The sequence below is a fragment of the Canis lupus genome, chromosome X (genome assembly GCF_003254725.2).
Source record: "Canis lupus dingo isolate Sandy chromosome X, ASM325472v2, whole genome shotgun sequence".
Taxonomy (NCBI): domain Eukaryota; kingdom Metazoa; phylum Chordata; class Mammalia; order Carnivora; family Canidae; genus Canis; species Canis lupus.
The window spans coordinates 124,035,323-124,060,620 of record NC_064281.1 but is presented as its reverse complement, the minus strand read 5'-3'; the positions used below and the strand labels follow the sequence as shown (position 1 = coordinate 124,060,620).

The window sequence follows — 25,298 nt, the reverse complement described above, 5'->3', positions numbered from 1 at the left end:
CTCCGTATTGTTTAATAAACTAATAATATAGTATGCTTTGTATATAAGTAAGACTTTCTATAAATGGGATATTGTAACAGAGGCAATGACTATTCAAATTTTAACATTTATGAAACTTTAGAGCAAGGAATATTAAAATACAAGTATTTATATAGGACTATTTGCCTATCCTTCAGTCATTATTATTCAAAACTTAGTCTAACCCTTTCCTCTAAGTCCAAGTATAGCTAACTCACCGTGAAGACTTTCATGGTTTCTAGGGCTTCTTTTTATGGCTCAAGAGAGCTAAATAGTGTTTATTTTAGCTGACATTATAGACCTCCTGTGTGTCGGGCACAGTGTTATTATATAATATATAAGGCTTTATATAATCCTTATAATCATATAAGGTTATTATTATTCTGTTTTCAGATGAGGAGACTGAGGCTCAAAGGGATCAAATAGCTTCTTTAAGTCACATGTTTGAGCTGGGATTATAAGGGTGATCTATCTGACTACACTGCCCATCATCTTTCACTTATACCACAGTACTGAAATCTACCAAATGCGTTTTCCATTCAATCACTGAGCTCTCTTTACTTGGAAAATATTTGCCAAGTCATAATAAGAATAGCTTCATTAAGCCTTCCTAGCTTATTTTATCAGAAAAGTATCTTCTTTATTTGCTTTCCTGTACTTCCAGGACTTTCTTGCATCATATCAAAGCCGAAAAAATTTTAAAACTGCACAATAATATAATGATGTCACTTTGTGCAAAAGCCCAGAAATCATTTTATTCTAATCAATATGCAACGTGACCATGGATAAATCACAATGCCTTATTTTTTAATGTCCATTATCTATAAAGTAAGATAATAATTGATAGCTATAACACTTACCTCACAGAGTTATCAGATAGAGGATCAATGAGATTGTGTACATCAAAATGCTTATAAACCATAAATCTCTATTTGAAGTCAAGAAACTACAATTATGAACTGTAAAAAGTTGATCTTATGAATAACATACACTGGAATTAGATTATTGTTCAACTCTCTGGTACAAACAATAACTTAAATTATGGGGAAACCTGATTTCAAAACCACTCTGCTACTTATAGACTCTGTGGCAGGTTTAACCTCTCTAAATTTCAATTGCCTTATATGTAAAAGAAAGCTAAACAACTTTCCCTTCTGGGGTGATGAAAGGATTAAGTAAAACAGTATTTGTGTAAGTACCTAATAGAGCATTGAGGGTTTCTAGAAGTAACAATGCCAAGACCCTAGTAAAGACTATGCTTCCTAACCCCATTTCCCTATGGGCATGGTTCCTTGAAGCCTGGGATAATGGACTATTATATGCATGCTTGGATTTGATTCTCACAATAGCTCTGCGAGATAAGCTAAACAGATGTTATTTATTCAATTTACGTATGAGAAAACTAAGAACATTGGCTGTAATTGTGCCATGTACTTTCTAACAGTAATGAATGCTATATATATCCAAAAAGGGTACCATTAAATGTTTATTTCTCTTTTAAAAATATCTTTGGCAGTGTCTACTAAAGCTGAGCATACACATACCTAATGAACCAGAAATTCCATCCTTGACTTTATAGCATAAATAAATATATATGTTCACCAAAAGACAAGTAATAAAATGTCCATAACAGCACAATTTATTTTTTCCAGTATGATTGACATTTAATTGACATATAACATTGTATTAGATTAATTTGTACGACATAATCTTTGATATATGTGTATTTTGTGATATTATTACCACAGTAAGCTTAGGTAATATCCATTACCACATAGTTACAATTTTTTTTATGATGAGAACTTTTACAATCTATTATCAACAGTGAACAAGGATTCCCTTTCTTCATATCCTCGTAGCACTTGTTACTGCATCTTTTTGATGACAACTATGCTAAGAGATGTGAGGTGATATCTCATTGTGGTTTTAATTTGCATTTCCCTGATGATTAGTGATATCGAGTACCTATTTGTGTACTTGTTGGCCATTTGTAAATCTTCTTTGGAAAAATGTCTATTCAGGGGATCCCTAGGTGGCTTAGTGGTTTAGCGCCTGCTTTCAGCCGGGGTCATGATCCTGGAGTTCTGGGATCGAGTCCCGCGTCGGGCTCCCTGCATGTAGCCTCCTTCTCCCTCTGCCTGGGTCTCTGCCTCTCTCTCTCTCTCTCTCTCTCTCTCTCTCTGTGTGTGTGTGTCTCATGAATAAATAAATAAAATCTTTTTTAAAAAAGGAAAAATGTCTATTCGGTTCCTCTGCTTATTTTTAAATCAGATTGTTTGTGTTTTTTGCTATTGAGTTCTACAAGTTCTGTATATATTTCAAATACTAACTTCCTATCAGATGTATGAATTGTAAATATATTCTACCATTCTTTAAGTTGCCTTTTATTTTGTTGACGGTTTGTTGTGCAGAAGCTTTTTAGTTTGATGTAGTCCTACTTGTTTGTTTTTGCTTTTGTTTTCTTTCCTTTATTTGTCAAATCCAAAAATACCATTGCTAAGACTATTGTGAAGGAAGTGTACCCGCTGCGTCTTCCTCTAGGAGTTTTAAGAGGGTCAGATCTTACATTCAAGTCTTTAATTCATTTTGAATAGATATTTGTGTACAGTGTAAGATAGGGGTTTGGTTCATTGTTTTGCATGTGGTGGTTGTTTTACCAATACTATTTATCAAATAAATTATTCTTTTCCATTGAGAATTCTTGACTCTTTTGTTAAATGCTAGTTGATCATATATGAATAGACTTATTTCTCTCAATTCTGTTCCATTGGTCTCTATCTTTATGCCAGAATTATACTGTTTTGATTATGATAGCTTTGTGAAATGGTTTGAAATTAGGAAGTATGATGCCTGCAAGATTGCATTCACTATTTGGGGTCTTTGTGGTTCCATACAAACTTTACAATAATTTTTTCTATTTCTATGGAAAATGCCAGTATAGGGATCCCTGGGTTGTGCAGCGGTTTGGCACCTGCCTTTGGCCCAGGGCGCGATCCTGGAGACCCGGGATCAAATCCCACGTCGGGCTCCCGGTGCATGGAGCCTGCTTCTCCCTTTGCCTATGTCTCTGCCTCTCTCTCTCTCTCTCTCTGTGTGTGTGTGTGACTATCATAAATAATAATAATAATAAAAAAGGAAAATGCCAGTATAGTTTTGATATGGATTGCAATGAATCTGTAGATTGCTTTGGATAATATGGATATTTAGCAATATAAATTACTCTAATTAATGAGATCAGAATATCTTTCCATTTATTTGTGTCATCTTCAATTTCTTTCTTTACTGTTTTATAGGTTTCAGTGTACAGGTCTTTCAGCTCCTTGGTTAAATTTATTTCTAGATATTTTATTCTTTTAGGTACAATTGTAAATGGGATTGTTTTCTTAATTTTTTCCTGATAATTTCAATAAATTATAGAAGGTTATAGAAATGAAACATATTTTTGCATATCAATTTTGTATCTTGCAACTTTACTAAATTTGTTTTTTTTAAAGATTTTATTTTTTTATTTTATTTATTCATAGAGACACACAGAGAGAGGCAGAGACACAGGCAGAGGGAGAAGCAGGCTCCATGCAGGGAGCCCAACATGGGACTCGATCCCCGGTCTCCAGGATCACACCCTGGGCTGCAGGCGGCGCTAAACCGCTGCGCCACCGGGGCTGCCCAAAAGATTTTATTTATTTATTTATTCATGATAGACACAGAGAGAGAGAGAGAGAGAGAGAGAGGCAGAGACACAGGCAGAGGGAGAAGCAGGCTCCATGCAGGGAGCCCGACGTGGGACTCAATCCTGGGACTCCAGGATCACGCCCTGAGCCAAAGGCAGACACAACCGCTGAGCCACCCAGGCTTCCCTAAATTTGTGTTTTAGTTCTAACAGTTTTTTGGTGGTCTTTGAGGTTTTCTATATATAATGCCATGTTTTCTGCAAATAGAGACAGTTTTACTTCTTCCTTTCTGATTGGGGGCTGCCTTTTATTTCTTTTTCTTGCCTAATTGCCCTGGCTAGAACTTTTACTACTATGTGAAATAAAAGTGATGAGAATGGGCATTACTGTCTTCTTCCTTATTTTAGAGGAAAAGCTTTCAGCTGTTCATCACTAAGTTTATAATGTTATGGAGTTTTCATATATAGCCTTCATTATGTTGAGGTATGCTTCTTCTATACTCACTTAATTGAAAGTTCTCAAGAGTGGACATTAAATTTTGTCAAATGCTTTTTCTGCATCTATTGAGATGATGATCATATGATTTTTATCCTTTATTTTGTTATTGTGGTGTATCACATTGACAATTTGCAGATTTTTAACCATTCTTACATCCCTGGAACAAATCCCACTTGATCATAGTGTATGATCCTTTTAATATATTATTGAGTTTGGCTTGCTATTTTTTTAGAATTTCTGCATCTATATTCTTCAGTGATATTGGACTATAATTTTTATTCTTATAGTGTCCTTGATCTAGTTTTGGTATTAGAGCAATGCTGGCTTCATGAAATCGGTTTAGAAGTGTTCTCTTCAACTTTTTGGAAGAGTTTGAGAATGATTGATATTCTTTTTTTTAACTTTGGTAGAATTCACAAGTGAAGCCTTCTGGTCATAGACTTTTCTTTGTGGGGTGGTTCTTGATTACTAATTCAATTTCCTTACTAATAATTGATCTTTGCAGATTTTGTATTTATTCATGATTCATCTTGGTTGTATGTTTCTAGGAAATTTTATCTATTTCTTCTAGGTTGTCCAAGTTGTTGGTGTGTAATTGTATGTAAATTTTATATCCTCTTGTTATTGATCTCATTCTCATTATATAATGAGCTTCTTTGGAGGGTGATTCAAGATATCAGCATAGGAAGACCCTGAACCCACCTCCTCTCATGGATACACCAAATCTAAAGCTATAAGAGAACAATTCCCTCAGGAAAAGAAGTGAAAACTTGCTGAACTGTTCCTCCATAACAAAGGATAAAAGGACCACATCAAAATGGGTAGGAAAGGCAGAGACATGGTCTCACCAAAAACCCTATGCCCAGCACAGTGACCCACAATTGGGAGGGATCTCGTAAGTCTGGAGGAGAGGGGGCACCCCAACCCTTGGGACCTGTACCACAGAGACAAATGCAAAATATGCCCAGCTTGGGAAATCAATAAGTCCTACATCCAAGGGACACAAAGGGCTGTTTGGAAATGAAATACTCCCTTTAAAGGACTTGCATGTAGTCCCACTCAACCCAGGACCCAGCACAAAAGCAGCACACTGAAAAGTATCTAGATTATATGTGAAGAAGATTCCTTATTTTATTTTATTTTTTAAATTTTATTTATTTTATTCATGAGAGAGAGAGAGAGAGAGAGAGAGGCAGAGACCCAGGCAGAGGGAAAAGCAGGCTCCATGCAGGGAGCCCGACGTGGAACTCGATCCGGGGTCTCCAGGATTAGGCCCTGGGCCAAAGGCAGGTGGTAAACCGCTGAACCACCCGGGCTGCCAAGTTCCTTATTTTAAAACATCTGCTGGAGGGGCAGGGACAGTTGGACTCTCTCTGGAGACAAACACACTGGTGAGTGCCATTTTTGCACTCTCCCTCTACCTGCTAGGGGAAGCAGGCCAAGATAGATGTGGCAGCAGGGGTGAGTGGTCATGGAGTTCTACCGCTGCCTTGCTGAAGCCAGTGGGCATGTGCAGTTGCACCACACACTACCTTGCGGAGGCTAGAGGGGACTAGTGGCCATGGCATTCTCCTGCTGCCTTGCTGGAGCGGGCAGGCAGGTCCTGACATGGCACTTTCCAACACCACACTGACAGATGGGCACATTTAGCCAAGGCATTCCCCCACTACTTTGCTGAAGCCATTGGACATGCCCCACCCCAATGCTCTCCGGCTGCATTGCTAAAGCTACTGGGCATGTGTAGTTCACATAGGGGATGCTCCTTGATCACCTGGCCCTAGTGGCCAGGAGGGGTTGTGTTTCTGGGCTTCACAGGACTGTAACAATCAGGAATGACAGACTACCACCCCCAGAACACTGCACAGAGAGTAGTAGACTGAAACACACCCCTAATCTTCCTGTGAAAAAGGCCATTTACTTCTCCTGGAACTTCAGCCTGAAGGACAGACTGCAGGTTTTCCACACATCCAGAGACTAACGAAGTGCTTTCAGGAATGTAAGTAGCAAGATACCATCCTTGCACTCTTCCCTGGTCTTGCTACAGCTCACTGGTGCCCCCCAGAAAAAAGTTTATATATCCATCTGGAGCCTCAAGTTTTGCAACTGTCGCCCAGGAGATACATTTAGATCTTCTGGTCTGGAGGCTAGCAGGGTTTACAATTGTGGCTTCACAGGACTGTATATATTTATATACTTTAAAAACTGTTGCCTATAGCTTTGGCTTCTAATCAGTGTGAAACTAGGTGCTAAGATTCCTCTCCCTGGGACATTGACATGTCTTTAAATATCCTCAACTATGGGGATTTATCAAGAATAAATCAGGCTGCAGGGCACCTGGGTGGCTCAGTGGTTGAGCATGTGCCTTTGGCTCAGGTCGTGATCCCAGGGTCATGGGATCAAGTCACACATCATGCTCCCTACACAGAGCCTGCTTCACCCTCTGCCTATGTCTCTGTATCCCTCATGAATACATAAATAAAATCTTTTTTTAAAAAAAGATTTTTTAAAAAGAGGAGCACTGAGTAATGTATAGAATGGTTGAATCACTGTGTTGTACACTTGAAACCAATATAACAATATAACACTATATTAACTATATAGGAATTAAAAAATAAATGAATGAAAGACACTCCCAATAAACAAATGTCCAGGACCAAACAGCTTCACTGGTTAATTCTACCAAACTTTCCAAGAAGATTTAACATTCATCCTTCTCAAACTCTAACAAAAAATTGAAAAGAGAATGCTCCCAAACTCATTTTCTGAGGCTAACATTACCCAACACAAAGAACAAATAAGAACATAAAAAAATTATAGGTCAATATTCCTGATGAACATGGATCCGAAAATGCTCAACAAAATATTAGCTAATTAATTTCAACAATACTTTGATAAATTCAGACATCATGATCAAGTGGAATTTATCCCAGTGATCTAAGGATGGTTTAGTATCTGCAAGTCAATTAGCTATTTGTGGGTGGCCAAATTCAATATATGGAAAACCCTAAAGACTCCACCCCCCCAAAAAAACTGTTAGAATAAACAAATTAAAGTTGCATGGTTCAAGGTCAATATAAAAAAATTGGTAGCATTTCTATACACTAACAATGAACTATCAGGAAGAGAACTTAAGAAAACAATCCCACTTAATATTGTATCAAAAACAATAAAAATTGTTAGAAGTAAATTTAACCAAGAGAGTAAAAGATTTATATACTGAAAACTATAAAATGTAGATGAAAGAAATAGAAGAAATCACTAATAAATGGAAAAATATTCCATTCTCATGGATTGGAAGAATGAATAGTTAAAATCTCCTTATTAGCCATAGCAATATACACATTCAGTGCAATTTCTATGAAAATTCCAATGGTATTTTTTTTAATTTTTATTTATTTATGATAGTCACAGAGAGAGAGAGAGAGAGAGAGAGAGAGGGGCAGAGACATAGGCAGAGGGAGAAGCAGGCTCCATGCACCGGGAGCCCGACGTGGGATTCGATCCCGGGTCTCCAGGATTGCGCCCTGGGCCAAGGGCAGGCGCCAAACCGCTGCGCCACCCAGGGATCCCAAGTATTTTTGACAGAAATAGAAGAAATAATCCTAAAATTTGAATGGAGAAAAAAAAAGGCTCAAATAGCCAAAGCAATTTTAAGAAGAATAGATCTAGTGAGGAGGAGGAGAAGATGGCAGCAGAGTAGGAGGACCCTAGCCTTGTCTCATCCCACAAACACAACTAAATAACTATCAAATCATCCTAAATACCCCATGAACTGACCTAAAGATTGACAGAACAAACTCCACAACTGAAGGGAAAGAAGAGGCCACATTAAAGAAGGTAGGAAGTGTGGAGGTGTGGTTTAGGGAAAAATGGATTGCTAGTGCTGTGGAGGAGAGGGAAGTATAGTCGTGGAGAAAGGTGAGAGAGAGAGAGAGAAGCACACAGGGGAAGGTACAAGGAGAATGTTTCCCCAAAGCCATTGGCTTGGAAAATGAGAGAGGCTTAATTTCATGAGTTCTTGCAACTAGTGAGGTTGAAGACTGGAGTTTTATTTTTTAAATCTTTTTTTTAAGATTTTATTTATTTACTCATGATAGACACAGAGGGAGAGGTAGAGAGACAGGCAGAGGGAGAAGCAGGCTCCATGCCAGGAGCCCGATGTGGGACTGGATCCGGGGTCCCCAGGATCATGCCCTGGGCCAAAGGCAGGCACTAAACCACTGCGCAACCCAGGGATCCCGAGTTTTATTTTTTAAAAAAGATTTTATCTAATTATTCATGAGAGACAGAGAGAGAGAGAGAGAGAGAGAGAGAGGCAGAGACATAGGCAGAGGCAGAAGCAGGCTCCATGCCAGGAGCCTGATGTTGGACTTGATCCCAGGATCCCAGGAACACGACCTGAGCCGAAGGCAGACGCTCAACCCCTGAGCCACCCAGGTGTTCCAAAGACTGGAGTTTTAAAGTTCAGCAGGATTGGCAGCAATAGAGCTTGGAGGGCACAGACCTGATCCTGGAGAGAAGGCAGGCAGGCAACCCGGGAGCAGATAGCATGAAAACAGCAATTTGAAGAATGCCTGGGACACACAGCAGGGAGGAGAGTAGATTATTTGCTCTTCTCAGAGCCCATCCCTGAGAGGCAGCATTCAGGGAGATGCCTCTCTGGAAACAAAAGAGCTGGCTGGCACTATTGCCCAGCTCCATCCCTCAGTATAAACACAGGGCCACCAGTGAGAAACAGTGCAGTGCTGACACCGGCTGCCTAACTTGCATACACCAAGCCCCATACCCCTCCGCTCTGGTGGGACTGCACTTGTTTGTTGGGCTTCCCTCAATCCCAGCATAGCAGGCCCCTCCCACAGGAAAAAGCAAAAACCGCTGCCCACATCACATCTCCCAACCAGAGTCCTGCAGGGCCTCAGTTTTGGTGGCATTGGTGACAGGTTCCATGTTACAAGCACACCAGAGCACACAGAGTTAAAACTCACCACATTCAGGCCAGGGACCAAAGACTGCCCACTGCAGACAAGGAGAGCTTCTGCACTTGACTGGCTTGAAGGACAGAGCAGCCAAAACACAATAGCAGAGCACACCCAGCACACACCAGAGACAATCCCTGAAGTGCCAGGCCCTGCACACTCCATGACATCTTCATAAGGCCATTACTTTCAAGAGCAAGAGACATAACTTTTCTAACACAGAGTAGAAGGCAGAGACTTAGATAAAATGCAAAGATGGAGGAATTTATCCCAAATGAAAGAAACATAAGGCCAAACCAGAGATCTAAGTGAAAGAGATAAGTAACATGCCTGATGGAGAACTTAAGCAACAATCATAATGATGCTCACTGGACTTGAGAAAAGATATTAGTGATACCTTATCAGAGAGATAGAAGTGTTTTTAAAAGTCAACCAGAGATGAAGAATGCGATAAATGAGATTGGAAACAGGCTTGATGTAATGAACAGCACGCTGGAAGAAGCAAAGGAACTAATTAGTGACCTAGAAGAAAAAATAATGGAAAAGAATGAAGCTGAATAAAAGAGAGAAAGGAGAATTATGCAACATAAGAATAGACCTAGAGAACTCAGTGGCTCCATCAAACATAATAACATTCATATTATAGGAGCCTCAGAAAAAGAGGAGAGAGGAAAAGGGAAAAAAATTATTTCAGGGGGCAAGATGGCGGAAAAGTAGGATCCCCAAGTTACCTGTCCCCACCAACTTACCTAGATAACTTTCAAATCATCCTGAAAACCTACGAATTAGGTCTGAGATTTAAAGAGACAAAAGCTGGAATGCTACAGTGAGAAGAGTTGGCACTTCTATCAAGTACAACTGGTTTTTGGGCACTTTGCACTGAGCAAAATGACTAGAAGGAAAACTTCACCTCAAAAGAAAGAATCCGAAACAGTCCCCTCTCCCACAGAGTTACAAAATTTGGATTACAATTCAATGTCAGAAAGCCAATTCAGAAGCACTATTATAAAGCTACTGATGGCTCTAGAAAAAAGCATAAAGGACTCAAGAGACTTCATGACTGCAGAATTTAGATCTAATCAAGCAGAAATTTTTTTTTAAGATTTTATTTATTTATCCATGAGAGTCACCCAGAGAGAGAGAGAGAGGGGGGAGGGGGGCAGAGACACAGGCAGAGGAAGAAGCAGGCTCCATGCAGGGAGCCCGATGTGGGACTCGATCACGGGTCTCCAGAATCATGCCCCGGGCCAAAGGCAGACGCTCAAGCGCTGAGCCACCCAGGGATCCCTAATCAAGCAGAAATTAAAAATCGATTAAATGAGATGCAATCCAAACTAGAGGTCCTAACGACAAGGGTTAACAAGGTAGAAAAGCAAGTGAGTGACATAGAAGACAAGTTGATGGCAAGGAGGGACTGAGGAAAAAAGAGAAAAACAATTAAAAGATCATGAGAATAGGTTAAGGGAAATAAATGACAGCCTCAGAAGGAAAAATCTACATTTATTTGGGGTTCCCGAGGGCGCCAAAAGGGACAGAGGTCCAGATTATGTATTTGAACAAATCATAGCTGAGAACTTTCCTAACTTGGGAAGGGAAAAGGCATTCAGATCCAGGAAATAGAGAGATCCCCCTAAAATCAGTAAAAACCGCTCAACACCTTGACATTTAATAGTGAAACGTGCAAATTCCAAAGATAAAGAGAAGAGCCTTAAAGCAGCAAGAGACAAGAAATCTTTCTTTTATGAGGAGAAATATTAGATTAACATCAGACCTCTCCACAGAGACCTGGCAGGCCATAAAGGGCTGGCAGGATATAGTCAGGGTCCTAAATGAGAAGAACATGCAGCTAAGAATACTTTATCCAGCAAGGTTCTCATTCAGAATAGAAGGAGAGATAAAGAGCTTCCAAGATAGGCAGAAACTGAAAGAATATGTGACCAGGAAGCCAGCTCTACAAGAAATACTAAGGGGGACTCTGTAATAGAAAGAGCAAGTCCAAGGAAACAATCCACAAAAACAGGGACTGATTAAGTATCATGATGACACTAAATTCATGTCTTTCAATAGTAACTCTGAACGTGAATGGGCTTGATGATCCCATCAAAAGGTGCAGGGTTTCAGACTGGATAAAAAAGCAAGACCCATTTATTTGCTGTCTACAAGAGACTCATTTTAGACCTAAGGACACCTCCAGCCTTAAAATAAAAAGTTGGAGAACCATTTACCATTCAAGTGGTCCTCAAAAAAAAAGCAGGGGTAGCCATCCTCATATCAGATAAATTAAAGTTTATCCCAAAGACTGTAGTAAGAGATGAGATGAAGAGGGACACTATATCATACTTCAAGGATCTATCCAACAAGAGGACCTAACAATCATGAATATTTATGCCCCGAATGCGGGAGCTGCCAAGTATATCAAACAATTAATAACCAAAGTTAAGACATACTTAGATAATAATACACTTATACTTGGAGACGTGAACACGGTGCTTTCTGCAATTGATAGATCTTATAAGCACATCTCTAAAGAAATAAGAGCTTTAAATGATACACTGGACCAGATGGATTTCACAGATATTTACAGAACTTTACATCCAAACGCAACTGAATACACATTCTTCTCAAGTGCACATGGAACTTTCCCCAGAATAGACCACATACTGGGTCACAAATCCAGTCTTAACCAATACCAAAAGATTGGGATTGTCCCCTGTGTATTTACAGACCATAATGCTTTGAAACTAGAACTAAACCACAAGAAGAAGTTTGGAAAGATTTTAAACACGTGGAGGTTAAAGACCATTCTGCTAAAAAGATGAAAGCGTCAACCAGGAAATTAGAGAAGAATTAAAAAGATTCATGGAACCTAATGAGAATGAAGATACAACCGTTCAAAATCTTTGGGATGCAGCAAAAGCAGTCCTGAGGGGGAAATACATCGCAATACAAGCATCCATCCAAAAACTGGAAAGAATTCAAATACAAAAGGTAACCTTGCACCTAAAGGAGCTGGAGAAGGAACAGCAAATGAAACCTTCATCAGCAGAAGACAATTAATAAAGATTCGAGCAGAACTCAATGAAATAGAGACCAGAAGAACTGTGGAACAGATCAACAAAACCAGGAGTTGGTTCTTTGAAAGAATTAATAAGATAGATAAACCATTAGCCAGCCTTATTAAACAGAAGAGAGAAAAGATTCAAATTAATAAAATCATGAATGAGAAAGGAGAGATCACCAGCAATACCAAGGAAATACAAACGATTTTAAAAACTTATTATGAGCAGCTATACGCCAATAAATTAGGCAATCTAGACCAATGGACGCATTTCTGGAAAACCACAAACTACCAAAACTGGAACAGGAAGAAATAGAAAACCTTAACAGGCCAATAACCAGGGAGGAAGTTGAAGCATTCATCAAAAACCTCCTAAGACACAAAAGTCCAGGGCCAGATGACTTCCCAGGGGAATTCTGTCAAAGTTTTAAAGAAGGAACCGTACCTATTCTACTAAAGCTGTTCTGAAAGATAGAAAGAGATGGAGTACTTCCAAACTCGTTCTATGAGGCCAGCATCACCTTAATTCCAAAACCAGACAAAGACCCCACCAAAAAGGAGAATTATAGACCAATATTCCTGATGAACACAGATGCAAAAATTCTCAACAAGATACTAACCAATAGGATCCAACAGTACATTAAGAAGATTATTCACCATGACGAAGTGGGATTTATCCCCAAGATGCAAGGCTGGTTCAACACTCATAAAGCAATCTATGTAATAGATCATATCAACAAGAGAAAAAACAAGGACTATATGATCCTCTCAATAGAGGCAGAGAAAGCATTTGACAAAATACAACATCCATTCTTGATCAAAACACTTCACAGTGTAGGGATAGAGGGAACATTCCTCAGCATCTTAAAAGCCATCTACTAAAAGCCCACAGCAGATATCATTCTCAATGGGGAAACACTGGGAGCCTTTCCCCTAAGATCAGGGACAAGACAGGGATGTCCACTCTCACCGCTGGTATTCAACATAGTACCAGAAGTCCAAGCCTCAGCAATCAGGCAACAAAAAGAAATAAAAGGCATTCAAATTGGCAAAGAAGAAGTCAAACTCTCCCTCTTCGCAGATGACATGAAAACCCAAAAGACTCCACCCCAAGATTGCTAGAACTCATACAGCAATTTGGCAGTGTGGCAGGATACAAAATCAATGCCCAGAAATCTTTTTTTATTATTATTTATGATAGTCACAGAGAGAGAGAGAGAGAGGCACAGGGACACAGGCAGAGGGAGAAGCAGGCTCCATGCACTGGGAGCCCGATGTGGGATTCGATCCCGGGTCTACCAGGATCACGCCCTGGGCCAAAGGCAGGCGCCAAACCGCTGCGCCACCCAGGGATCCCAATGCCCAGAAATCAGTGGCATTTCTATACACTAACAATGAGACTGAAGAAAGAGAAATTAAGGAGTCAATCCCATTTACAATTGCACCCAAAAGTATAAGATACCTAAGAATAAACCTAACCAAAGAGGTGAACGATCTATACCCTAAAAACTACAGAACGCTTCTGAAAGAAATGGAGGAAGACACAAAGAGATGAAAAAATATTCCATGCTCATGCATTGGAAGAATTACTATTGTGAAAATGTTGATGTTACCCAGGGCAATTTACACATTTAATGCAATCCCTATCGAATTCCATGGACTTTCTTCAGAGAGTTGGAACAAATCATCTTAAGATTTGTGTGGAATCAGAAAAGACCCCGAATAGCCTGGGGAATTTTAAAAAAGAAAACCATAGCTGGGGGCATCCCAATGCCAGATTTCAGGTTGTACTACAAAGCTGTGGTCATCAAGACAGTGTGGTCCTGGCACAAAAACAGACACATAGATCAATGGAACAGAATAGAGAACCCAGAAGTGAACCCTCAACTTTATGGTCAACTAATATTCCATAAAGGAGGAAAGACTATCCACTGGAAAAAAGACAGTCTCTTCAATAAATGGTGCTGGGAAAATTGGACATCCACATGCAGAATGAAACTAGACCACTCTCTTACACCAGACACAAAGATAAACTCAAAATGGATGAAAGATCTAAATGTGAGACAAGATTCCATCAAAACCCTAGAGGAGAACACAGGCAACACCCTTTTTGAACTTGGCCACAGCAACTTCTTGCAAGATACATCCATGAATGCAAGAGAAACAAAAGCAAAAATTAATTATTTGGACTTCATCAAGATAAGAAGCTTCTGCACAGCAAAAGAAACCGTCAACAAAACTAAAAGACAACCTACAGAATATGAGAATATATTTGCAAATGACGTATCAGATAAAGGGCTAGTTTCCAAGATCTATAAAGAACTTATTAAACTCAACACCCAAGAAACAAACAATCCAATCATGAAATGGGCAGAAGACATGAAGAGAAATCTCACAGAGGAAGACATAGACATGGCCAACATGCACATGAGAAAATGCTCTGCATCACTTGCCATCAGGGAAATACAAATCAAAACCACAATGAGATCCCACCTCACACCAGTGAGAATGGGGAAAATTAACAAGACAGGAAACCACAAATGTTGGAGAGGATGTGGAGAAAGGGGAACCCTCCACACTGTTGGTGGGAATGTGACCTGGTGCAGCCACTCTGGAAAACTGTGTGGAGGTTCCTCAAAGAGTTACAAATAGAGCTGCCCTATGACCCAACAATTGCACTGCTGGGGATTTACCCCAAAGATAAAGATGCAGTGAAATGCCGGGACACCTGCACCCCGATGTTTATAGCAGGAATGTCCACAATAGCCAAACTGTGGAAGGAGCCTCGGTGTCCATCGACAGATGAATGGATAAAGAAGATGTGGTTTATGTATACAATGGAATATTCCTCAGCCATTAGAAATGACAGATACCCACCATTTGCTTCGATGTGGATGGAACTGGAGGGTATTATGATGAGTGAAGTAAGTCAATCAGAGAAGGAAAAACATTATATGGTCTCATTCATTTGGGGAATATAAAAATTAGTGAAAGGGAATAAAAGGAAAGAAGAGAAAATGAGTGAAAATATCAGTGAGGGTGACAAAACATGAGAGACACCTAACTCTGGGAAAGGAACAAGAGGTAATGGAAGGGGAGGTGGGCGTGGGGTTGGGGTGACTGCATGATGGGCACTGAGAGGGGCACTTAGGATGAGCACTGGGTGTTCTGGTATATGTTGACAAATTGAACTCCAATAAAAAAAAATTTTAATTTTATTTCAGAAATAATAGCTGAAAATTTCCCTAATCTGGGAAATGAAACAGACATCCAGATCCAGGAGGTACAGAGAACTCCCATCAACATCAACAAAAGCAGGCCAATACCAAGGCATACCATAGTTACATTTGGGAAACCTGGTGATAACAAGAAAATGCTGGAAGCAGCAGGACAAAAAAAAACTCCTTAACTTATAAGGGAAGACCCATAAGGTTAGCTGCAGACCTCTCCACGGAAACCTGGCAAGCCCGAAAGGAGTGACGTGATATATTCAACGAGCTAAAAGTGGAAACTCTGCAGCCAAGAATACTCTCTCTAGCAAGGCTATCATTCAGAATAGGACAGATAAAGAGTTTCCCAGACAAACAAAAGCTAAAGGAGTTAGTAACCACTAAACCAGCCCTGCAAGAAATATTAAAGGGGGCTCTAAGTGGAAAGGAGAGACCAAAAATGACAAAGACAAGAAAGAATCAGAGAAATTCTCCAGGAACAATGACAGAACAAGTAGTAAAATGGCCATGGATACATATCTATTGATAATTACTCTGAATGTAAATGGACTAAGCACTCCAATCAAAAGGCATAGGGTGTCAAAAAAATAATCCAGTTAAAAAATGGGCAGCAGACATGAATAGACATTTTTCCAAAGAAGGCATGCAGATGGGCAACTGAGACATGAAAAGATGCTCAACATCACTCACCAGGGAAATACAAATCTGAACTATAGTAAGATATCACTTCACACCAGAATGGCTAAGAGGAACAATGCAGGAAACAACAGGTGTTGTTTCCCACACTGTGGGTTGGAATGCAATCTAGTGCAGCGATCTGGAAAACAGTATGGAGGGTCCTCAAAAAGCCAAAAATAGAGCTACCCTATGATCCAGCAATTGCACTACAGTTTACATCTTTTTACCTTAGGTATCCATTAACAAATTATTGTAGTTATAAGTGTTTTTAATGCATTTGTCTTTTAACCCTCATACTAGATTTATAAGTGATTACCCACTACTATGACATGAGAACATTCTGAATTTGATTATATATTTACCATTACCACTGAGATTCATACTTTTTTATGTTTTTTGGTTCCTAATAAGTGCCTTTTTAGGTTATAGAAGTCCCTTGAATATTTCTTGTAAGGCCAGTCTAGTGGTGATGATCTCCTTTAGCTTTTGCTTTTTCTGGAAAACTCTTATCTCTTCTTCAACTCTGAATGACAGCTTTGCTGGGTAGAGTATTCATAGTTGGAAGGTTTGTTTCTTTCATTTCTTGAATTGTGCCACTCTCTCCTAGCTTGCAAAGTTTCTGATGAAAAATCAGAAGATAGACTTATGGGGATTCCTTTATATATTTTTCTCTTACTTCTTTTAAGATTATCTCCTTGTTTTTAACTTTTGAGAGTTTAATTATATTGTGTCTCAGTGTAGGTCTCTTTGGGTTCCTCTTTTGGAGATTCCACGGGCTCTCTAGATGTAGCTGTCTCTTTCTCTAGGTTAGGGTTGTTTTCTGTTATTTTTCCAAATAAGCTTTCTGATCCTTTCTCTCTTCTCCTGGGACCCCTATAATGTGAATATTAGTCTCCTTGATGGAGTCTTGTAATTTCCTTAAGCTATCTTCACTCTTTTTCATTATTTTTTCTTTTTGCTTCTCTGATTGAATGAATTTGTCTTTTCTCTTTAAGTTTGCTGATATTTTCTTCCACTTTATCTAGTTGACTCTATTGACTTTTTTAACTCAGTTATTGTATTTTTCAGCTCTGATTTCTGTTTGGTACGTATTAATATATTCTGTTTCATTGGTGAAATTCTCACTTTTATCAGGGTCTGTTTCTGGAGTTTTGTTGTTTTGTTTAGAACGTTTTCTTGTTTCTTCATTGTTCTTTCACTCTGTGTTGGTTTCTGCACATTAGAACCTCTCCCAGTCTTGACAGACTGGTCTTGTGTAGGAGGTGAATCTAAGCTCTTGGTTGTCTCTCAAACCTTTGATTTTCTAAGCCACTTTCCTTGTTTTTAGTGGGTTCCAGGAGTTGAAGGTGTGTCAAAACCTGTCAGACTCCCAAAGGGGGAGGATCTTAGTCAACACCTAGATGCAGGCTGATTGGAAGCCAGACCTTTGGTTAGCAGCTTTTATGCAAATATTCATAGCATACTACAGTATGCAAGCATTCTTTCCAGAGTGACTGGGGACTGTGCATTTCTATATGCTCCCTTTGCACTAAACCTCGGGTAGAGAACCAATTATGAAGCATTTCTTTGTTTATTACTGTCCTGTAGAATCTGGAAATAAAGCCCCTTGGCTGCCAGAGCAGGTGATCAATGGGTGTATCCTCTGGACAGCAGCCACGAAAGCCAGGGTCCTAGGCATGTATAGAAGCTCATTCCAGGGATACACCAGCGACCTGAAGTGGGCCAGAGGGAGGATGTGGGGATGGTGCCTGCTGGCTTTCCTCATCTCCACAGAGGATTGCAGTCTGCCCATAGATGCATGCCAAAACAGAAGCCTGACCTTCAGGAAGCAGCTTTTAAAGTATACAAATAGGCCTTTTTTAGAGAATGACTAGGATATACATGTTTCTGTCTACTCTCCCTGTGTGCTAGGCTTCAGGAATTTCCACAGTGAGTCTTCACAAGCCCATTAAGAACTGTGTTCTAGAATCCGACGGGTCTCATGAGACCTCATTGTCTTTCAAAGCTAGGTGTTTGGGGTGCCCATCCCTCATGCAGACATCTTAAAAGTTGGGGCACCAAATGTTGAATCCAAAATCTTCACTCCTCACAAAGAAGCTTGGTGTTGTAAGTTTCCTCCTGATTGCTACACCAAGAGTGGGTTTATGATAAAATTCTGTTTCAGCATGTTCTACCCATTTTGATGTGAATTTTTTCCTTATGTGCCCAATGTGTAGGAGTCACTCAGCTAGTTTCTGGATTTCTTGCAGAGGAAATTGTCCCATGTGTAGCTGTAGATTTGGTATGTACATGGGAGGAGGTGAGTTTGGGAGACTGCTATGTTGCCATCACTGACCAGAACCACCAGAACTATTTGTAATAGTCCCAAATTGGAAACTACTCAAATATCTATCAATACTAAAATGGATGGATAAGTTGTGGTATAGTTAGACAAAAATTCTATACAGCATGAAGTATAAATGATCTACTGCTACATAGCACAACAATGATAAATTTCCTAAATATAACATTAAATGAAAGAATCCAGACACAAAAGAGGACATACTGTAGTATATTAGTCATATAAAGTCTACAAACAGGCAAAACTAATCTTTGGTGACAGAAGTCATGATAGTAGTTATCCTTGGGTTAGGGGAAAGACAGATAGAAAAGGGGGACAAGAGAGTGTTCTGGGATATGGGTAATGATCTGTTTATTGGCCTGGACCCTAGTGATAGGGATGTGTTCACATCATGAAAATACATCAAGCTGGGGAGCCCGAGTGGCTCAGCGGTTTGGTGCTGCCTTCGGCCCAGGGCCTGATCCTGGAGACCCAAGATCGAGTTCCACATCAGGCTCCCTGCATGGAGCCTGCTTCTCCCTCTGCCTGTGTCTCTGCCTCTCTCTCTCTCTGTGTGACTCCCATGGATAAATAAATAAAATCTTTAAAAAAAGAGAAAATACATCAAGCCTATGATTTGTGTACTTATCTGTATATGTACTATACTTCAGTAAAAGGTTAACTTACCTTCAGTAAAAAAAGAAATCCAATATTTTCAGCAAAGGCTTTTCAGTGACTTCCCATAGTACTCAGAATAAAACCCAAAGTCCTTACATGGCTATTAAGGCTATACATGATCTGGCCCATTGTTACCTCCTCCACATCATTCCTTATCATTATTCCCCTTGCTTACTTAACTCCAGCCACATGGCCTTCTTGCTGTTCTGCAAACATAATAAAACTCCTTTCCATCCTAATGCTTTGTGCTTGCTCTTCCCTTTGCCTGGAACACTCTTCTCTCAGCTTGTCACTTTGTTGTTTTTTTCACCCGAGAAGTTCTAAGTCATTCTGTTAAAAAGAAAGCCTTGCTAGTATAACCTCTCTTGCCCACCTCAGCTTAGTGAATAGAAAGCTCAGATTTTTCCCCACTGCTTCTATAAAATTTGGCCAAGAGAATGTACTTTAAATAAGACATCATATCCTAAGGTGGGAGAAACCAGCTAGAACTTACTTCTATCTGCTACCCCCGGATTGTCCAAAGAAAAACAAAATATGGTCAAAAGGCAGTGGGGCTCCTCTCTGCAATCCTATATTCCTTTTTTTAAAGGATTTTATTTATTTATTCATGAGAGAGGCAGAGACACAGGCAGAGGGAGAAGCAGGCTCCATGCAGGAAGCCCAACATGGGACTCAATCCCGGGTCTCCAGGATCAGGCCCTGGCTGAAGGCAGCGCTAAACTGCTGAGCCACCCGGGCTGCCCACAATCCTATATTCCTAAGAGAACATTGACTTATTCTCACCTTATCTCTAGGACAAGTAATGAATATAGAGAAAGCCTGATGTAAAATTGCTCAATAAGCAATAGATGTCTTTAACATGTGTTTGAGGATATCTTTTCTTCTCATGATTTCATCTTAGATACAACAACTATGACAGAGCTGTCATCAATACTGTACCTTATGATGTTGTCCATCGTTGGTATACAGCACACCGGACTCTGACAATAGAGTTGAGGAGACCTGAGAATGAGTTTTGGGTCAAACTAAAGCCTGGCAGGGTGGGTGCCGAATTCTAAATATGTCAAGTAAGCTTGTTATACTGAAGCAGTGAAAATGGGTATGTATTTAATATGTGAGTCACAGTCTTGCAAAGATAAAAAAGAAGAGTCCTGGGTATTGGCTCTGGTTCTGCCACTCACTGAATGACCTGGAAACAGTTCCCACACCATATGTAGCATCAGTGACTCAGTGGCTCTGTATGTATAATGAGGGGGTTGAGCTAGATAATCCCTAAGGGTCCTTCTAGCTCCTTTTTAATTTTTTTTGGCTCTTGATATATCCTCTGAATGAAGAAAATCTTCAGCTTAGCATAAAATATAACGAAATAGTGTAACTTTTTGAAAAAGTATATATTAAATATTAAATAGAAAAGAAAATGAAGCCAGTTATCTGATTTTCTTTGATAAGAATAATTACTCAAGAAACATAAGCTCCTCAAGGTGCAGGGCCTGATTATCTACTGTTGCCTTTGTAACTACCACCCTGCCTCCTACAGGGCTATACACATCCTAATTTCCAAATGCTTGTTTAATCTCAAGAAAGATATCCCATTGAATGTAACCAGAGAACAATCTAAAGCTTTTAAGTGATCTCTTCTGATTTAGAGTTCTGTTGGTCTGCTTTTGTTCTGATGGTGTTTTTTTTTTCTCTTTTTTCCCATTCACAGGTCCTATTTATAGACAACTGGCGTGTCCTACATGGCAGGGAATCCTTCACTGGCTACCGCCAACTCTGTGGCTGCTATTTAACAAGGGATGATGTATTAAACACTGCTCGTCTCTTGGGGCTTCAGGCTTAGAATTGACAACATTAGAATTATGAACACACCTGGCACCCTGGCTACCAGAATTTCATATCAGCAAAATAATATTATGTCAAAACCTGCATCAAACTGTCTCCTTATCCCATCACGCAAAACAGAAGTTGCAACTAGATCAGTTAAAAAGAAATGCATTTTAGGAACAAAGTCTTTATAAGGCAGCAATTTGTAAAATGTTTGGTCTTAAGACACCTTAACATTCTTAAAAGTCCTTGAGGACCCCAAAGAGTTCTTGGATTTGGGTTATATCTATTGATACTAACTGTATCAATAGATACAGTTCTAAGACTGAGCAATATTAAAATTCAAGAACACAAAATCACACTTCCCTCAGTATCAGAGAGATGACATCATCACATGTCATATAGCCTTTGGAAAAATCCTCTGTACATTTACGAGGTAATAAGAATGAAAAAGGTAAATATCATCTTAGTGTTATGATAAAAAATAGTTTTTAATCCACAGGGCCACTAAAAGTGTCTCAAGGATCCCTATCCCTCCAGGTGTCTTCAGACCACTCCTTAAGAACCAATGGCCTGGAGGATACCTTAAGGTAAAGGATGTAAAGGATCACCTGTGGATTAAAGAGTTTAGCTGAAATCCTAGATTTATATCTACAGTGTCCTAGAACTAAGATATCGTAGAAATTGCTTGATAGCACAAGCTCAGTGATAAGGTAGTAACTGAATTCAAACACAGTGTTTTATCTTACAAGAAGGGCTATCTCCATCCAAATCATCTCTTGAAGAGTTAAAATAGGAAGTCACAATAGCTCCTGTGGAATAAATCCACCAGTTCAATAACTCTGTGAGGGATAATTGCAGAAATATTTTAGAGACATCTGAGGTTCCATATGATAATCCATAGTCTGTAAGACTGTTCAGTGAACTCATCATGACAGATGTTGTGCCTCCAAAGAACTGGAAATTACTATCCAATTTTGCATTTTTGCTTTTGATGGAATTTAGAATGCAATCTGTTTCCTCCATTTCTGCTGATCTTTTTTTCTTTACTTAAAATACTATACATGTTAACTGCTAAGATTTGACTGGGTTAAGTATAATACCTTGTTTCTTTTCTTTTTAATGGCTTCATTTATATATGGATGGAGATACAGAGAGATGAGTATGAGGCTTATTTTCCCCTAGCTTCCATTGAAAGTGAAACTGTAAAATAACTGCATTGACCACTGTAGAATGATGAAGGAGAATCCAGGCTAGGATGTGCAGAAGAGGGAAAAAAGCACTATTGGTGAGGATAGAAGTCACAAAGCAAAGTCAGTACTCTGACAGAGAAGAGAGTCTAATCTGATGTTCACAAAAAGTGCCTAGTTCACATTTAGGAGTTTATGCATTATCTTTTGGACTCACCCAGTGCTCTAAAATATGTTCTCTGAATATTTCTGCATTTTATTTATACTATGTAGGATCTTTAGGCGCCTTCATGAAATCTGTTTTCTTTAGGTCAGAGAGGATTTATAATAAAGTCTAGGTCTTAAAGAATATATATACCTGTTAGCAATCAGAACAGAAGTAACATTTTTACATGCAATCTATTCTCCCTACTGTTAGGTACTCCTAAAACATGTCACCATTAGTCTTCATCAGGATATTTACCCTTTTTGGAATTTTGCTTAACTTAGCCTTCAAAATTACATTTTAACTGTAGTCAGCATTAATTTATAACAAGCAAAGGGCATATTCAGGGTCCTGGAGAGAGAAGGATACAGATCAATCTTCTCCTTCACTGAAGGACTTCCTTTACCTTCTGTTTCCCCTGGGACCTTGATTCATTAATTATTTCACAGTCACTTTTCTAAATTTTCAATCCATACTTTTCTACAATATACTCCCTTCAAAGGAAGAAAGAGAGAAGGGAACTGAGTGCTGATCATGATGCATTGAAAACTTTCTTTGTGAGATGTTTCTTTTTTACATCTTTCTAGTGTCCCTGAATATGTACGCCTGAGTCTATGTCCACCAAGCTCAGCACATAACATAGTCATTTCACAATACAAATTTGTTAGAATAAGGATAAATTTATGAATCCATTTCAAACAAAATTACCAGATACTACCATGTTCTCTGTTAATTATGTCCTTTTGTGTTTGACAGTTAACCAGCACTGAATTTTGTTTACCTTCCTCTACAATGACAAACCATTCAAGTGTGTTCAGGACTGAAGGATTTCCTGGACTGCAGAACTTAGTGCTAAAACTGGGAAAGTCCCACATAAACCCTACCTTCTTGCTGCTAGCTATGTCTTTTTCTTTAGCGTTCATAACTGGTTCCCATTTCTATCCAAGTGCTTGTGAATCACAACCTGTGTAGTACATAATGAAAAGGAAAAAAGAAGGGCACCAGAGTGGCTCAGTTGGTTAAGTGTCTGCCTTCAGCTCAGGTCATGATCTTAGGGTCTTGAGATTGAGTCCCATATTGGGCTCCCTGCTCAGCCAAGAATCTGATTCTCCCTGTACCCTCCCATCTTCTTCCTCTACGCTGCTCATGCTTTCTCTCTCTCTCTCTCATACTGTCTCTCTCTCAAATAAATAAATAAGACCTTTTTTAAAAAAAGGAAAGGAAAAAAAGATATATGAACTATGCTGTGTTGTGGTGGTTACCAAAGTAGGTCAGCAGTAGCAGCAGCAGCAGCAGCAGCATTTGAACACTTGTTAGAAATGAAAATTCTTAGGCCCCACAACAGACTTACTAAATCAGAAACTGTAGAGGTGGAAGCCAGCAGTTTGCGTTTCAGCAAGCCCTCTAGGAGATTCTGGTGCCTGCCAAAATATGAGAACCACTGAAGGGAAGAGCCTTATTGCTGAGTTTTAGACCCTATTTTGAGCTACAGTTTGCTCCTCTTCATTTTATTTTTTTAATATTTTATTTGTTTATTTGAGAAAGAGACAGAGATAGTGACAGAGAGAGCAAGAGAGAGCAAAAGAAAGAGAATGCACAAGCAGGGAAGAGAGGAAGAAGAAGGTTCCACACTGACCAGGGAACCTGACATGGGGCTCGACACAGGGCTTGACATGGGGCTCGATCCCAGGACCCTGAGATCATGACCTGAGCCAAAGGCAGATACTTAGCCAACTGAGCCACCTAGGCGCCCCCTCTTCTTCACTTTAAAATGGAGGCCTTGGACTGCGCAACACCTAAAGGCTCTGTCACTCTATAATTTTGTTTGACCTCATAGCTTAAGTTATCTCATATGAATGGAGTAAGGAAAATACCTATATCATAGGTTTTTCTAGCAAATTTGTGATTCTTAAGTAAGATGTTTGCAGCACATAATAATGACCAATAACAACAGCTAACTCTTTCATAGTGCTTTCTGTGTGCCAGACATTGTTATGACTGCTTTTAATCCCCACAGCAACCATACCCCTATTTTATGAATGAAGAAATAAAGGCAATGAGAGATTAAGCAGTTTAGCCAAGGTCACATGGCTAAATAAGTGTCAGACTTTGGATTAGAATTTCAAACACCTGGCCACAGAGACAGTGCTTTTCATTAATATGCTATAGTCCAAAATAAATGTTAATTCCTTCCCCATTGTCCTTATTCCAACAATATTTACAGTCTAGCTGACCATTCAGATGGTAATCATCATCTGCACTATTAAGTTCCTGCCAATAAATTCTTAAGAGTACCATGAGACGATCCAGATGTTTTGCAAATAGTTTGTAAATATCCACCAAACCCCCCTACGTTTTTTTTTAAGTGTTTTTCACTAATTTTTCTTCTTCCAAAGGTAGAAGATGATAGAAAGACATCAATCCATTCAGCATTTTTCCTTCTTTCCACACTCTTCTGGAATATGTCAGTTGTTAGGATCAAAACCATTTTTTTTAAGATTTTATTTATATATTCATGAGCAACACAGAGAGAGCAACCGCTGTGCCACCGGGGCTGCCCAGATCAAAACCATTTTATGGCATATTCATATCACTGCCCCCATGGAGCTCTTAGGCATATTGGAGATCCACTCACACAGTCAGCTGGTGGCTTCGTTGTGAAGTCAGATTATGTCTGCGTCCTTGCCTCCTTAGGCCTACAGCTCACCAGAGCCAAAGACCCTGGCATATATGGTTGTAGTTCTTTTCTTGTTCTTTTTTGTTGTTGTCAGATCTACATTCGGGGGTTGGTGGGTTTGCAGGTAGTTGATCCTACTCCTTGGCTTTAAGCAGTGGACCTGGCCTTTGTCCTCCATCTTGGTCAGAATACTTTTGGATCACTCAGCATATAAAAATCAGTTTGATCAATGGAATCTAAGCTTCCTTTCTGGAAAAAATCATCAGGCAACTTTT

General features: G+C 39.5%; 1 protein-coding gene across 2 annotated transcripts in view; it reads left to right on the top strand.

Moving 5' to 3' along the window:
* TMLHE (trimethyllysine hydroxylase, epsilon) overlaps nucleotides 1-24,651 on the top strand; it is a 117,862-nt gene extending 93,211 nt beyond the window's left edge. For both annotated transcript variants that reach the window (XM_025460498.3, XM_025460499.3), the window contains 2 exons: nucleotides 20,029-20,167; nucleotides 20,836-24,651. In XM_025460498.3, the coding sequence (XP_025316283.1) occupies nucleotides 20,029-20,167; nucleotides 20,836-20,967 (271 nt within the window). In that variant the 3' untranslated portion in view covers nucleotides 20,968-24,651. The remainder of the gene's footprint in view (nucleotides 1-20,028; nucleotides 20,168-20,835) is intronic.
* The last annotated feature ends 647 nt before the right edge of the window (nucleotides 24,652-25,298 follow it).